This window comes from Pararge aegeria (assembly GCF_905163445.1).
Source record: "Pararge aegeria chromosome W unlocalized genomic scaffold, ilParAegt1.1 SUPER_W_unloc_2, whole genome shotgun sequence".
NCBI classification, from domain to species: Eukaryota; Metazoa; Arthropoda; class Insecta; order Lepidoptera; family Nymphalidae; genus Pararge; species Pararge aegeria.
In genome coordinates, this window is record NW_024396988.1 from 313,188 (window position 1) to 327,739 (window position 14,552).

The 14,552-nt window shown below is 40.5% G+C and overlaps 1 protein-coding gene across 1 annotated transcript; it reads right to left on the bottom strand.

Annotated features, from left to right (window-relative positions):
- Window positions 1-7,730: 7,730 nt before the first annotated feature.
- Window positions 7,731-10,172, bottom strand: LOC120636797 (actin cytoskeleton-regulatory complex protein PAN1-like). Its single transcript, XM_039908362.1, has 3 exons — window positions 10,168-10,172; window positions 8,707-9,849; window positions 7,731-8,376 (listed from the first exon to the last, which is right to left on the bottom strand). The coding sequence occupies exons 1-3, from the start codon at window positions 10,170-10,172 to the stop codon at window positions 7,770-7,772; spliced, it is 1,755 nt and encodes a 584-aa protein (XP_039764296.1). The 3' UTR covers window positions 7,731-7,769.
- Window positions 10,173-14,552: the final 4,380 nt, after the last annotated feature.

The window sequence follows — 14,552 nt, forward strand, 5'->3', positions numbered from 1 at the left end:
TAATTATTTTTCTTTTTGCAGGGTGGCGCAGAAGGCCAGAAATAACACCCCGACAGTGGACTCGTAAAAAGTCTCGACCAGGAGCGGGGGTAAGTGTGTTTAGCAGTCAAATTGTTGAATGAAATCACTCAAAGTATGGCAGTTTTGTAGGGCCTATGAAGCCTCGGTTCAAGATTTATGTCTTTTTAGACCGTCTAAAATGTGCGAAATTCGCGTGCGCGCCGCTCTCGCGCGTGCGGGTGTCGTGCAGTCCAGTGAGGAGCACACGCTTATGTGAAAATTTACCAGACCAGCTGTCTGACCCACAGGAACGATAAGTCGATATATGTGGAACCAGGTCGGCTGCAGGTGACTGCCGCTTAGACAGGTTGGACCCATGCGCGCCTAACAGAGTAACCATTCCGGGTTTGATTTTTGAGTTTTCCTTCTCCTAGACGGGTTGCAGACCAATGCTGACGAAGCCCATCCCTCCGTAACTTCTATATATGCAAGTGGAATAAACCCCTTAATTTCTGTTGATGGGTATAAGTAGAAAGAAATATCATAACAATTCATATTTTTCTAGCTTTTAAATCAAGATTCTATTTGAATTATGTTTTCCATATACCAACCAATCGGTCTGAAGTAGCCGCAGCTATAAATGCACCACTCTTAGAATAAGTAACAGCATTCTTTGCAGCATTAGATCTAAAGAATATAAAGCTTTTCCCATGGTTAAATCCACGACCTTCAAAGTGCCATCTTTACTTGCAGTCACTAAACATTTATTTTTAGGATGAAAAGCTAATTGTGTTATAAGCTGTATGTAAACTGAAATATTGCGCTGTTTTATGAGTTCTTGTATCAAATAGTTTTAATTTTCCCAATGATGTACCCACACCTAGAAATTTAGTTCCTGGTAACCAAGCTAAATTATTTCCACGACCGCTCAGATACTCGTATCTACGAGGGGGCGTTTTTAAGTTCGCGGCATCGGGGGTAAGACGTGGAAATAAAAATACAAGTTTATTTTTCCTTTTCAATATATTCTCCTGCAACCCTAATACATTTTTCAGATCTTTCAATTAGCTTATGTATACCCTCGAAAAAAAAATGTTTTTTCTTTGTCTGAAAAATAAGCTGAAACTGCTTCCTTCACTTCTTCATCGCTTGAGAACTTCTTCCCCCGAAGTTCTTTTTTCATTTTTGGAAAGAGATAATAATCATTGGGAGCCAGGTCAGGACTGTAGGGTGGATGAACCAAATGAAGATACCTTTTTGTTGATCTGGAACCTCCAAAGCCTCCAATCGTGTCTATAGAGATTATTTGAAAGGGTTTCGTGGCTGGGCCAAGCTGAGACATAAATCCAAATTTATCTTGTCCTCTTGATTTATTTTTAATACAAATTTCACAACTACTACAAACTTTTTTGATGTTCTTCATCAAATTTTTAGCTGCATAGTGTGGACTAATTGTCTTCTGCATTTGTCCAATTCCAATATGGCAAAATTTATCATGCACGTTTTTCAACAATTAGCTAAATTGTTCAGAAAGAATTATTTTTTTTCGTTTTTTACCCATTTTGAAGAAGACGTTGCATCGTTCAATTAATTTGCTTTTTTTGTTTTGTATTTCTTCGTAATTTTTTTGATCTTTTATGATATCTTCAAGTTTAATTAAGTTCACAACTTTTAATTGTTCATCTGTATTTTCATTGGACTCCAATACCGGATTTCTGCTCAGGCAATCCGCTTCCAAATTCTGTTTTCCTGGTGCATATTTTATTTTAAAATCATATTGTGAAAGATAATATGTTAAATCACCAAGCTCTTCATCAGCCTTACATTTCAGATTCATGTTTCCAAGTGGTTTGTGGTCTGAATAAACTGTAAAAGTTTTACCTATCAACCAGTGTTGCCAGTATCTCACCGCTTCCTTGATAGCTAAGCATTCTAAGTATATTGCTTTCTTTTTCTTTTGTGCTTCATTTAATTTTTTTGAAAAATATGCAACCGGATTTTCTTTACCATCCGGTTGTGTTTGTTTTAAAATAGCCCCAATACCTTCTAAAGAAGCATCAGTATAGATGTTTATTGGTTAGTCCTGATCATATATTTCTAGAACTGGTTGTGAGCATAGCAAGTTTTTTATCATTTCAAATGCTGTTTGGCATTTATCTGACCAAACACATTTTTGATTCTTCCTTAGTAAATTATGCAATGGTTCTAGTATTATTGCTCTTTTTTCTATATACTCGTGGTAAAAGTTTATTTTTCCAAGAAATTGTCTCAAATTTTTTTGTTTTTTTGGAACTGGGAAATCTTTTATTGAAATCAGGTTATCTTTAAGTGGTTTTACAGAATTATTCTGAATTATGTGACCCAGGTATTTGACAGAGTCTGATGCAAAGGTGCATTTGGTAAAATTTTAGCCTGAAGCCTTCTGTTTTGATTGCATCTAATAACTGTGTTAGATGACCAATGTGTTCATCGAAAGTTTCGGAATAAATGAGTATATCATCAATGAAATTAACTGTGAAATCTATTAGTTTATACTTTCTCAATATATTACTTAATATTCTCTGAAAAATTGCTGGTGAGGTCTTTAACCCAAATGGAAGGCATGTCCATTGAAAATGTCCATCCTGTGTAACGAATCCCGTCTTTTTTCGATCTTCGATTCGTAAAGGGATTAGACCAAAATGCTGAATTTATGTCTAATGTTGAAAAAAATTTGCATTCTCGTTTTCATCATTAAATCTTCAATTAAGGGAAATGGTTGAGCTTGAGGCACTACTATTTTATTTAAATCCCTGAAGTCTATGCATAGGCTGGACTTTCTGTTCTCCTCTTTTTTAAATGCCAATGTTACAGGCGCAGCAAATGGACTATAGGACTCTTCTATAAGTTTAGTATCCAGTAATTTTGCTATTTGTTTTTCTATTTCTTTTTTATCTTCTATAGTGCATCTATAAGGCCTCTTACTACAATATTTATCGACTAATAAGTCTATCCTCGCTTCATATCCATCAACCGAACCAACATCATATTTGTCCTTTGCAAAAACGGATTTATATTTGCTTATTAGTCTATCTATTTTATTTTTTTGATACTGATTTAAGTGCTCTATCATTAATTTGAAATCTTGTTTGTTAACATGCTCATTCAAATTTATTTTGTAATTCGACCAAATGCTATTATTTTTTTGTATTTCTTGTAATACTGTATTTGTTCTAATATTGGTAAAAAAAAATTCAGTTTTTTCATTTTCCGTATTAACACAGTGTTTTTGTGTTATTGATAAGTCTTCATTTTGAATAAGCTTAAAACTTTTAATTATGTATAATCCAATCAAAAATTCATATTTAAAGTTTTTTTCATCAATTATGTATACATCAACATCTTTTTCCAATTCAAAGATTTTTATTTTTAAAGTTGTCAAACCACTTGTCTTTTTAATACCATTAATTGTTACTAAATTAGCTTCATTTGAACTGTTTCTTTTTCCTTTTAGTTTAAGTAACTTTGAGTTAATCAGAGAAACATTTGAGCCGGAATCATAAATTCCATTTATTTGTACTTTATCATTTAATAATAATTTTACATTAATTAGTGGTGTTGCTATTCGTTTTTTTGGTCGGTTTCATTTAACTCAGCTTCAATCACCGAATTGTTAACATGTTTGATAGCATTTTTTTCCATTTGTCGTCCTCTTTTGTTCGAAACCAACATGAACTCCCAGAGTGGTACCGATTTCCTTTATTTAATTTTTCACAAATTTTGCAAGGAATTTTATCTTCATTTTTAGTCTGTGCTCTAGGGTTTCCATATTTTCCCTTAGCCACAAAATTTCTCTTATTTACCATGTGTTCAAATTTACTCACTTCATTGAATAAATCCACTGTATCAAGTAATGCTTCTCTATCAATTCTATTAAGAATAAACTCTGGTAAACCAGCTGCGATAAGATCCAACAATGTGCCTATGTCAATTGTTCTTCTCATTTCCAACAAAAGTTTTTCCTTTCTCATGGCATAATCTAACAATGAACCTTCTTTGTATTTAAATAATAGTGCATATGTGACTGGGTTCCATCCCTTGTTCGCAAATGATTCACAGAATTTGTTTCTCTACATTGACCATTCAGAGTTGACGGTTAATTTTATGATCATTGAGCTATACCAATCAGCACAACTTTTATCCATAAACAATCTGAGTATTTCAATTTTTTGTTCATCTGTTTTCACATCAAAGCGTATGCATTCTTTTTCAAAAATGTCAATCCACTGGTTTGCATTGGAATTTTTACTTGTAAATTTTTCTATCACAAACTTCTCAGCAACATGTTTCAAGCTCTGAGTTTTACTCACCTGCGTATTTTCTACTAATTTTTCAAATAACTTCTCCAATGTACCAGTGTCTGATGTAAGAGCGGCAACTTTTTCCTGGCAAATTTCTTCTAGAAATTGGTCCCCAAATTGTAAATTACCGTCCTCATCCACATAAACTTTTTCAAGCTCTTTTGTCAAAGTTATCCAGACTCTTCTTACCTGGTGCCTTTTTTTATGCTATTTTTTACTTTCACATACGCAGATGTTTTCAATATTTCTTTATGAAGATTAACTGGTTGTAACTCTCCGGGTATTGCGTACACTTTGTTATCACTTGTGGCTATTGAGGTTATAGCAAAAACGTTCGATTTTCCATCATTCCCAGGCGTCAGTGTAAATTCAAAACGAAGTTTCTCCATTTCCAATTGACGTTAATAAACAAAAATGTCGTTTTATAATAGGTTTTTAGTTTACTTCGTATGATTTCGTCAACTGAAACAACTTAAATGTGTTGCTCTGTAAAAACAAAGATTTATTTCGTTATTTTTATTACATTGCGCTACAATTCAATTTTGAGACAAATATGTAAATCACTCCTACCTGTAAAAACAAAGAAACGACATTTAAAGTTTATTTCTTAAGTAAGTTCACAAATGGTTTTTTGATTTATTCCGTTATCCGTTATAAGTCACGCACAATGACACATCAAAATTGTCTTTTTCTGACTGCCATATTTGTTACTGTTTTATCATAACTTTTGAACTGCTTTGCCGACGGCTTGGAGCGCGGGAGAATTTAAATTATACAATATTGAAACTCTAAAGAAATATACTTTCTTTACATATATATACTACAGCAATACACACATCTCTTAAATGGAGTATTGTAAGCTATTTTGAGTGCTTTGTTTTGGATAATTTGTAATAATTTATAATTAGTTGAACAAGTATTACTCCAAATGGGGCAAGCATAAGTTATTGTTGGCCTGACAAGTACAGTATAAATTTTTAGCTTGGTAGACGCGCTAAGTTTCCTTTTTTCGATTTAAGATTAGGCTGAGGGCACCAAGTGTTTGTGCACCTCTTACTCGTAAATCTGCAATGTGCTTCGACCAATTTAGTTTTACGTCCATGTTTAACCCAAGATAGCACACTTACCGCCGCTCCTGGTCGAGACTTTTTACGAGTCCACTGTCGGGGTGTTATTTCTGGCCTTCTGCGCCACCCTGCAAAAAGAAAAATAATTAATTTCATTGGAAAATTTTTGGACTTTTCCCGAAAATTTTCCGAGTTTCTAAATTTTTTAACTAAATTTTCACATAAGCGTGTGCTCCTCACTGGACTGCACGACACCCGCACGCGCGAGAGCGGCGCGCACGCGAATTTCGCACATTTTAGACGGTCTAAAAAGACATAAATCTTGAACCGAGGCTTCATAGGCCCTACAAAACTGCCATACTTTGAGTGATTTCATTCAACAATTTGACTGCTAAACACACTTACCCCCGCTCCTGGTCGAGACTTTTTACGAGTCCACTGTCGGGGTGTTATTTCTGGCCTTCTGCGCCACCCTGCAAAAAGAAAAATAATTAATTTCATTGGAAAATTTTTGGACTTTTTCCGAAAATTTTCCGAGTTTCTAAATTTTTTAACTAAATTTTCACATAAGCGTGTGCTCCTCACTGGACTGCACGACACCCGCACGCGCGAGAGCGGCGCGCACGCGAATTTCGCACATTTTAGACGGTCTAAAAAGACATTAATCTTGAACCGAGGCTTCATAGGCCCTACAAAACTGCCATACTTTGAGTGATTTCATTCAACAATTTGACTGCTAAACACACTTACCGCCGCTCCTGGTCGAGACTTTTTACGAGTCCACTGTCGGGGTGTTATTTCTGGCCTTCTGCGCCACCCTGCAAAAAGAAAAATAATTAATTTCATTGGAAAATTTTTGGACTTTTTCCGAAAATTTTCCGAGTTTCTAAATTTTTTAACTAAATTTTCACATAAGCGTGTGCTCCTCACTGGACTGCACGACACCCGCACGCGCGAGAGCGGCGCGCACGCGAATTTCGCACATTTTAGACGGTCTAAAAAGACATAAATCTTGAACCGAGGCTTCATAGGCCCTACAAAACTGCCATACTTTGAGTGATTTCATTCAACAATTTGACTGCTAAACACACTTACCGCCGCTCCTGGTCGAGACTTTTTACAAGTCCACTGTCGGGGTGTTATTTCTGGCCTTCTGCGCCACCCTGCAAAAAGAAAATAATTAATTTCATTGGAAAATTTTTGGACTTTTTCCGAAAATTTTCCGAGTTTCTAAATTTTTTAACTAAATTTTTACATAAGCGTGTGCTCCTCACTGGACTGCACGACACCCGCACGCGCGAGAGCGGCGCGCACGCGAATTTCGCACATTTTAGACGGTCTAAAAAGACATAAATCTTGAACCGAGGCTTCATAGGCCCTACAAAACTGCCATACTTTTTTTTTTTTTTTTCTTAAGAATACTTTATTTGTTGGTCAGAAAAATATGAATACAATTGTTTTTCTACAGAAAGTAATTATTTATAGTAAATCAATAGACAATGAATAAAAAGCAGTAGACAATGAATCAGTATTTAGTGACAGAGAATATTTATTCAAACATTATATTATAAGTAAGGTAACAGAATCTAATTTTAATTGAAAAAATGGGGTTTTTGTTGGTCTAGTACTATACCTAGCTGGTACTATAGTTATTAAAAAATCAGGAAGGAAGCAAATAATATACTATTCCTTATTGAGTATCAAAGTAACATTAAAATTAAATTAAATTCTTAACTTAAGTATGCTAATAATAAATTTAATAACAAAGTATTTATATCAAATGTAAATTTTCAAATTAAATGACTTTTACAATGCAAATACACAATTTAAAAAAAAAATAGCTAGTTTTCGAGTATCGTATGTCCTACATGTTTGAGACAATGCAAATTATGTATTTTTTGGAAGTTTATACAACTTGGTAAAAAAATGTCTTCATAAAAATTATTTTTTACAGATGGATGATATTAACCTTTATTACTTAGGGTTTTAACCTTTCAAACATACTATCTATACCACCACAATACACCATAATATAGCTACAGCATTTTTGCGGCGCATCAAAAGACTCAATCTTATACAGGTACTAAACATATTTAATTGATTTTAATATTTCTGTAATTATTCTCTGAAATTATAATTTTTATTTTAGGGACGCAAATGTCAAAGTCAATGTAATAAAAAAACTTTTATTCAAAATAATGTTGCTTGAAGTGATGGCAATATTAGTTATTAAATTTATGTTTTTATTAGAATGCACAAACAAATTTAGGACCGACAGTATTAGAAACGGGAACTCTCTCGCATTGGCGGTATGACGACCATGTATGGTGAAGGCCGCGATTGCAGTCGCCAGTTCGCAGAACTACTGATGCCTGGGGTAGTAGGGCGGCGGGTACCGTTCCATCGCGTAGTGGCTGGGCTGATGTACGGGCGGCGGCGCGGGCGCAGCGGTCGGCGCGAACGAGACGGGCGGCGGGGGCGCGGGCGGCATCGCAAGTGGAACGTGTGCTCGCATTGCCTGGCTGTCTTGAGCCATTTGCATACCTGCTGTGTGGGCGCCTGCGAAGGGTGAAGGGTAGTAAAGCCCTGCTGGCGGCATTGGCTGATAGTGCTGGTAAGGCGGCGGCGCGGGCGCAACTTGAGGTTGCAAGAACGCCGGAGATGTCGCAACTCCGTGCGCAGTCGGCGGTGGGAACCTACTCGAACTCACTGATGACACGGGTATATCTTGCCTATTCGAGTATTGTTGGGAGTCACTTATGTTACTATTATTTGAGCTTGCGTTGTTGCTTGTATCTAGGTTCACTTCTGCAGGCGCTGTTTCGTCAGTTGAATTAATTTGTTGTAAAATGTCCAAAAACGTTTGCAATATCTCAGGAGATGCGTTATTTTTATTATTGTGTTTTATTTTGACAGGATTACTTTCTCCAGCCAAAGAAGATAAAGCTTGAATAAGTGATTCATCAAAGCTCTTTTGTTGTGCCGTGACTGACGCTAACGCTGCTTGACTGAACATAGTATTATTGGATTGATTTTTATGGACTCCGGACGCTAACGCTCCATGATTGTACATAGTATTATTGGATTGATTTTGAGAGGTTCCTGACGCTAACGCAGCTGGATTGTACATAGTATTATTGGATTGATTTTTATGTGCTCCTGACGCCAACGCTGCTTGATTGTACAAAGCATTATTGGATTGATTTTGAGAGGTTCCTGACGCTAACGCAGCTGGATTGAACATAGTATTATTGGATTGATTTTTATGTGCTCCTGACGCTAACGCAGCTGGATTGAACATAGTATTATTGGATTGATTTTTATGTGCTCCCAAATCGCCGCCCTTGGCGTCGCCCATCATGTATTCCATGAGTTGTAATAAAAATTGATTAGGCACGGTTGAAACACCTGCATTTGACGGTTCTTCATCAAATATAGTATTATTGGATTGATTTTGAGGGATTCCTGCATTGAACGGTTCTTGATCAAATATAGTATTATTATTGGATTGATTTTGAGAGATTCCCTCTACATTTTCTTCAACGAACTTTTGAAACAAATCAGTGCTGATTAGTGACTTCAATATTTCTTTCAAGTTCTGGTACTCCTCAATCATTTTTTTATAATCAAGAGTCCCATATTCCTCCTCTTCATTAATAGCTTCTAATTGTTTTTTTATCGCATCGATCCTTAGTTCCCTTTGCACACAATTTTCACACAGCTGGTCTGCAATTGTTTCATCCTCTCCCTTTTTCATTTTGATTCGCACATTTGAATCGTCATTCGAGGCTTTCCTTTTCGTAGGTTCGCTACTTTTTATTTGAGCGTGCGCTGGCATTATTGGCGGTGGTGGTTTACTGGAATCATATACCGGTATAGGTGGAGGTGGATGGGCCATTTTAAAAGGTGCCGTTGGAGGGGGTGCTGTAAATACAGGCGCCTGCTGCCGAACTGAAGTAGTCGGAACCGTCGGTGGCGGCGGCGGCGGCGGCGGCGGCAGCGGTGGTTGTCCAATAGGCATCACGGGACGCGGGGCGATTGGCGCAACCGACACGACGGGCGGTCGCGGGAACGCTGCAGCGGGGGCAATACTAGCCGGCGCAGACACAGCCGGCAAAGGTGGTGGCGGTGGCGGCGGAGGTGGGCCCGCGTAACTCTCTTGTATGTATAATGCAATCTGGGGGATAGTCTCAGCTGCGGCTGCAGACATGTTGGCGTGACGCTCCGCTAAAACCCGCGGCAGTTGCCCGGTAGATTTGAACAAACTCTGCTCCTCCTTAGTGGCGTGCAGATATGTACACAGTTCGCGAGAACATCCAGCCGAATTTTGAAAGTCGTGACAGAACTTCAAAGTCTTTTTCATAACCTCGAACACAAGCTCGTGGCGGTACTTGCACCGTGCACCCTTGTTACACTGCCCCCATATAAAGTCCCGGCAGAAACTTTATTTGACATAAAGAACTTAAAGAGACCGGCAAAAAGTTTATTTGACATATCTCGGTATTGCTCCCAGGCAATTTACTAGTGACAGTTTGGGTTGCTCTATACACAGCCCAAACATAACAATTACCAATTGTTACATGACTTGGGGCACTTTACACCCCCAAAAATAACAACATTAGAGGAACTTCAGTCCGCTTATTATCTTACTGACTGAAGCTCTTGACAAATTTTAATCAATAAAAATTACAAAATTATCGACCATTGGCAGGCAATTTACACCTCCCAATAATTCTAATTAGGTTAGAATAGTGTAGGACCACATTAAATACTGTGATATAGCCAATTTGTAATTCCCTGTTATTTATTAATTTGTATGTTTGTATCGTTGTATTGTTAGTTGTGTGACTTTTAAACTCTAAACTTACTTACGAATTATTATAATGGCATTCAGAGCGTCAAATGCAACTAAATCTTCTAACGTGGCCAGTGTCAACGTTAAGCACGTTGACCCAGAAAACCGCAAGCGCCCTCCTGTCAAGGCACCCTCTAAAGACCTGCCCTTCTTGGCGAAGTCGGCCGCGGAAGGCCCCCTTGAGGAGCTGGCTACCACGGCAAACCAGCTCTTCCAGGAAGCCAAGACTCAGTTGGAGCAGTCTGGAAATATAAAAGCGACTATAAAAGAGACACTGATCGAGTGCCTTAGCGGCCTGTACACAATTGCGCTGAGACTCAACGACAAAGCACCGTGTCCAGTCGTTCAAACTGCTCCCGTCGCTGACTTTGCCAAGGAGGTCTTGGAAGAAATCAGAAAACAGAGTGATCTTGTAGTTGCGGCCAGAACTGATATGGGTGCCGTCAGAGAAACGGTCGAAAAACTCAACGACGACATTAACAAAAACACTTTAGGCGGCATCTCATATGCGGCAATGGCCGCAACCACCAAATCGGAGAAGACCTCTTTCTCCCAGCCTGAGCGGGTCCACTCGCTGATCGTATCTTCAGTTGACGCTCATGATACCAGTGACGATGTGATAGTGAAAATCAGAACTGCAGTGAGCGCAAAGATATCGGGCCTGCGGGTGGACCGGCTCAGGAAAGTGAGAGATCAAAAAGTGGTGTTGGGATGTCAGACCCAGGAAGAGCTGGCCAAGGTAGCAGATAAGCTCAGGTCTGGCAATCCAACACTACTAATAGAAGAGAAAGCAAATAAAGACCCGTTGATTATAATAAAAAATGTTCTTAGCTATAATACAGACGAAGACATAACGGGCGCTCTGAAAAACCAGAATGCACACCTGCTGGCGGGGATACCTGAAGGGAACTACAGGGCCGTGGTGCGGTATCGACGGAAAGCGAGAAACCCACTCGAATGCCACGCGGTCCTGCAGGTGTCCCCATCAGTGTGGCAAAACCTTACCCAGGCTGGCAAGGTGCACGTGGATTTGCAGAGGGTGCAGGTCGAAGACCAGTCTCCGTTAATCCAGTGCACACGATGTCTGTCTTACGGGCACGGTAGGAAACTCTGCACGGAAGCGGCAGACCAGTGCAGTCATTGTACTGGGCCGCACCTGAGGAGGGACTGCCCACACTGGATGGCAGGAGAAAAGGCTACGTGTCGCAATTGTCAGGCGGCCAAACTGGATAAACTGGACCACGACACCTTTGACAAAGAATGCCCAATCCGCAAAAAATGGGATAGGCTGGCAAGACTTAGTGTCGCCTACTGTTAAAGGCATCACTAGAGCAATAGCGCATGATATTAGCGACGGCAGAGCGGCGAGCTTTAACCAAGTTGCAACAAACCTCGAAATCAGTAAAATAGAACTAAAGAATAACAAACAAAATGTGAAAAGGAAAAAATTGAGCGGGTTTCATGAGAAACTCGAACAAATTTTAATTGAGCATAGAAAAGGAATAAACTTATATTTCATCAAAATAGCCTATATAGAACCAAAAATTAACATTAATAAATTTAGGAAACATCACTTACCAATCTCAAACGTCAAGCTCGTCACGCCGAAACCGAAAGTCGCCACCGATGCGCTATATACACCTAAAATAAAAAGAAAAAAGATATGAATATTAATATAGGGTTACTAAGATAAGGGGTGTAAGTGGGTGTGGCTAGTACCAGTCAGCCTCCCAAATTGCCAACCTCACCTGCACGTGGTGCACCCTGCCGTTTAACCGACGAGGCTCTGGCGACCGACAAGTGGCGGTATAACCACTTCGAATTGGCTAGGCTGAACAAATGGCACAGACCGGTGTCGGGCAGCAGCGACGCCGGGGCGATCAGTCTAGCCCTGCGATGACCAACCCGCCTGCCCAGCGTGGTCATTATCGGGCATATCTTTAATGGGAAGGAGAAAAAAACCACAGCCCCTAGTTCCCGGCGGCCCCGCTATTCCTGGCTCTGGCAGCGGTTATGGTAACGGCGGGGCAAGGGGTGTTAAGAATCTCCGGCAGAGATTCCGCTGCCAACCCCGACGACTTGACCTGGCAACATACAACGCACGCACGTTGAGGACCGATGGAAAGGTGATTGAGCTGGAAGAAGTGGTGAGCAAGTTGCGCTGGGATATTATAGGATTGTCTGAAGTCCGGCGAGAGGGGGAGGACTCGATAATCTTGGAATCCGGCAACTTGTTTTACTACCGGGAGGGTGACCAACAGTCACAGGGTGGTGTCGGGTTTATCGTCCACAAGTCTCTCGTCAACAATGTTGTAAAAGTCGAAAGTGTGTCGAGCAGGGTAGCATACCTTATACTCAGAATTACCAAACGGTATTCGTTGAAGGTCATACAGGTATACGCGCCGACTTCGGCACACCCAGACGAGGATGTAGAGGTTTTGTATGAGGACATTTCAAAAGCCATACATGCCTCGAACACCTACTACAATATTGTGATGGGGGATTTCAACGCGAAGCTTGGCGAGCGAACTGGTTCAGAGTTGAGGGTGGGGCAATTTGGGTATGGGCAACGGAACCACAGGGGTCAAATGTTGGCTGACTTCATGGAGAAGGAGGGCCTTTATATGATGAACTCCTTCTTCAAGAAGCGGCCACACAGGAAATGGACCTGGATAAGCCCCGATGGTTCCACGAGAAACGAGATCGACTTCATCATGTCGACCAAACGGCATGTATTCAATGATGTCTCTGTGATCAACAGGGTTAAAACCGGAAGTGATCACCGTATGGTAAGAGGCACATTGAGTATAAACGTTCAACTTGAAAGAGTCAGACTGGTGAAGTCTACACTCCGGCCTACTCGTGCCCATATTCAAAACCCCGAGAGCTTTCAACTAGAACTACAGAACCGGTTCGGTTGCCTAGCAGATTGCGACACTGTGGACGATTTGAACAACAGGCTGGTGGAAACTGTCCAAACAGTCGGGTCCAAATTCTACAAGGCCCACCGTAGAAACAAGGCCAATAGGTTCTCAACCAATACACTCAAGCTTATGACGGAGAGGCAAGAGATGAGACTACAGTCTATAGCAGACGCGTCCGCTTACCGGCGGATTAATAGGCAGATCTCTAAATCACAGACTCGTGATATGCGGCACTTCAATACAGAGCGTATTAAAAATGCCATCGAGCAAAACAGAGGCTCTAAAGTGTTCGCTAGAGATCTGTCTATCGGTCAGAGCCAGTTGATGCGACTGAAGACCAATAATGGTAGTCTTGTCTCTTCCAAACCTGAGATCTTGGGTGAGGTTGAGAACTTTTATGGACAGTTGTACACCACAGTACAGACGCCTGTTGAAGATTTGGCTAAGGATCCTAGAGCCAAATTAACTCGACACTATACCGAAGATATCCCAGACGTCAGCCTATACGAGATTAGTGTGGCTCTCAAGCAGCTTAAAAATGGCAAGGCGCCGGGTGATGACGGAATAACGGCAGAACTCCTGAAGGCAGGTGGAAAACCGATACTGAGAGTCCTTCAGCGATTGTTTGATTCCGTTATTCACCAAGGCACAACGCCAGAGGCATGGCACAGGAGTGTGGTGGTTCTGTTCTTCAAAAAAGGTGATAATACCTTGTTGAAGAATTACAGACCCATCTCGCTGCTGAGTCATATCTACAAGCTGTTTTCGAGAGTCATTACGAATCGTCTCGCTCGTAGGTTTGATGACTTCCAGCCTCCCGAACAAGCCGGTTTCCGTAAGGGCTTTAGTACCATAGACCACATTCATACGCTGCGGCAGGTTATACAGAAGACTGAAGAGTATAACCGGCCACTTTGCTTAGCGTTTGTGGACTATGAAAAAGCCTTTGATTCGGTGGAAACTTGGGCTGTGTTTAGGTCACTGCAGAGATGCCGAATTGACTACCGGTATATCCAAGTGTTGCAGTGTTTGTACAAAAACGCCACTATGTCAGTTCGTATACAGGATCAGACTACGAGACCAATCCAATTGCAGCGAGGCGTGCGACAGGGAGATGTTATCTCCCCGAAACTATTTACCGCTGCGTTGGAGGACGTCTTTAAGCTTCTGGAATGGAACGGACTTGGCATCAACATTAACCGGCGAGTACATCACTCAACTTCGGTTTGCCGACGATGTAGTCATAATGGCAGAGACTCTGGGAGACCTAAATACGATGCTCGATGGCCTCAGCAGAGCTTCTCAACAGGTTGGCCTACGAATGAACATGAGCAAGACGAAGATTATGTCTAATGCTCATGTTCCG

Coding starts and splice junctions, on each gene's coding strand:
- LOC120636797 (XM_039908362.1), bottom strand. Junction 8,377..8,706: donor AATCAATCCAATAATACTAT/GTTCAATCCAGC, acceptor ACAACAAAAGAG/CTTTGATGAATCACTTATTC.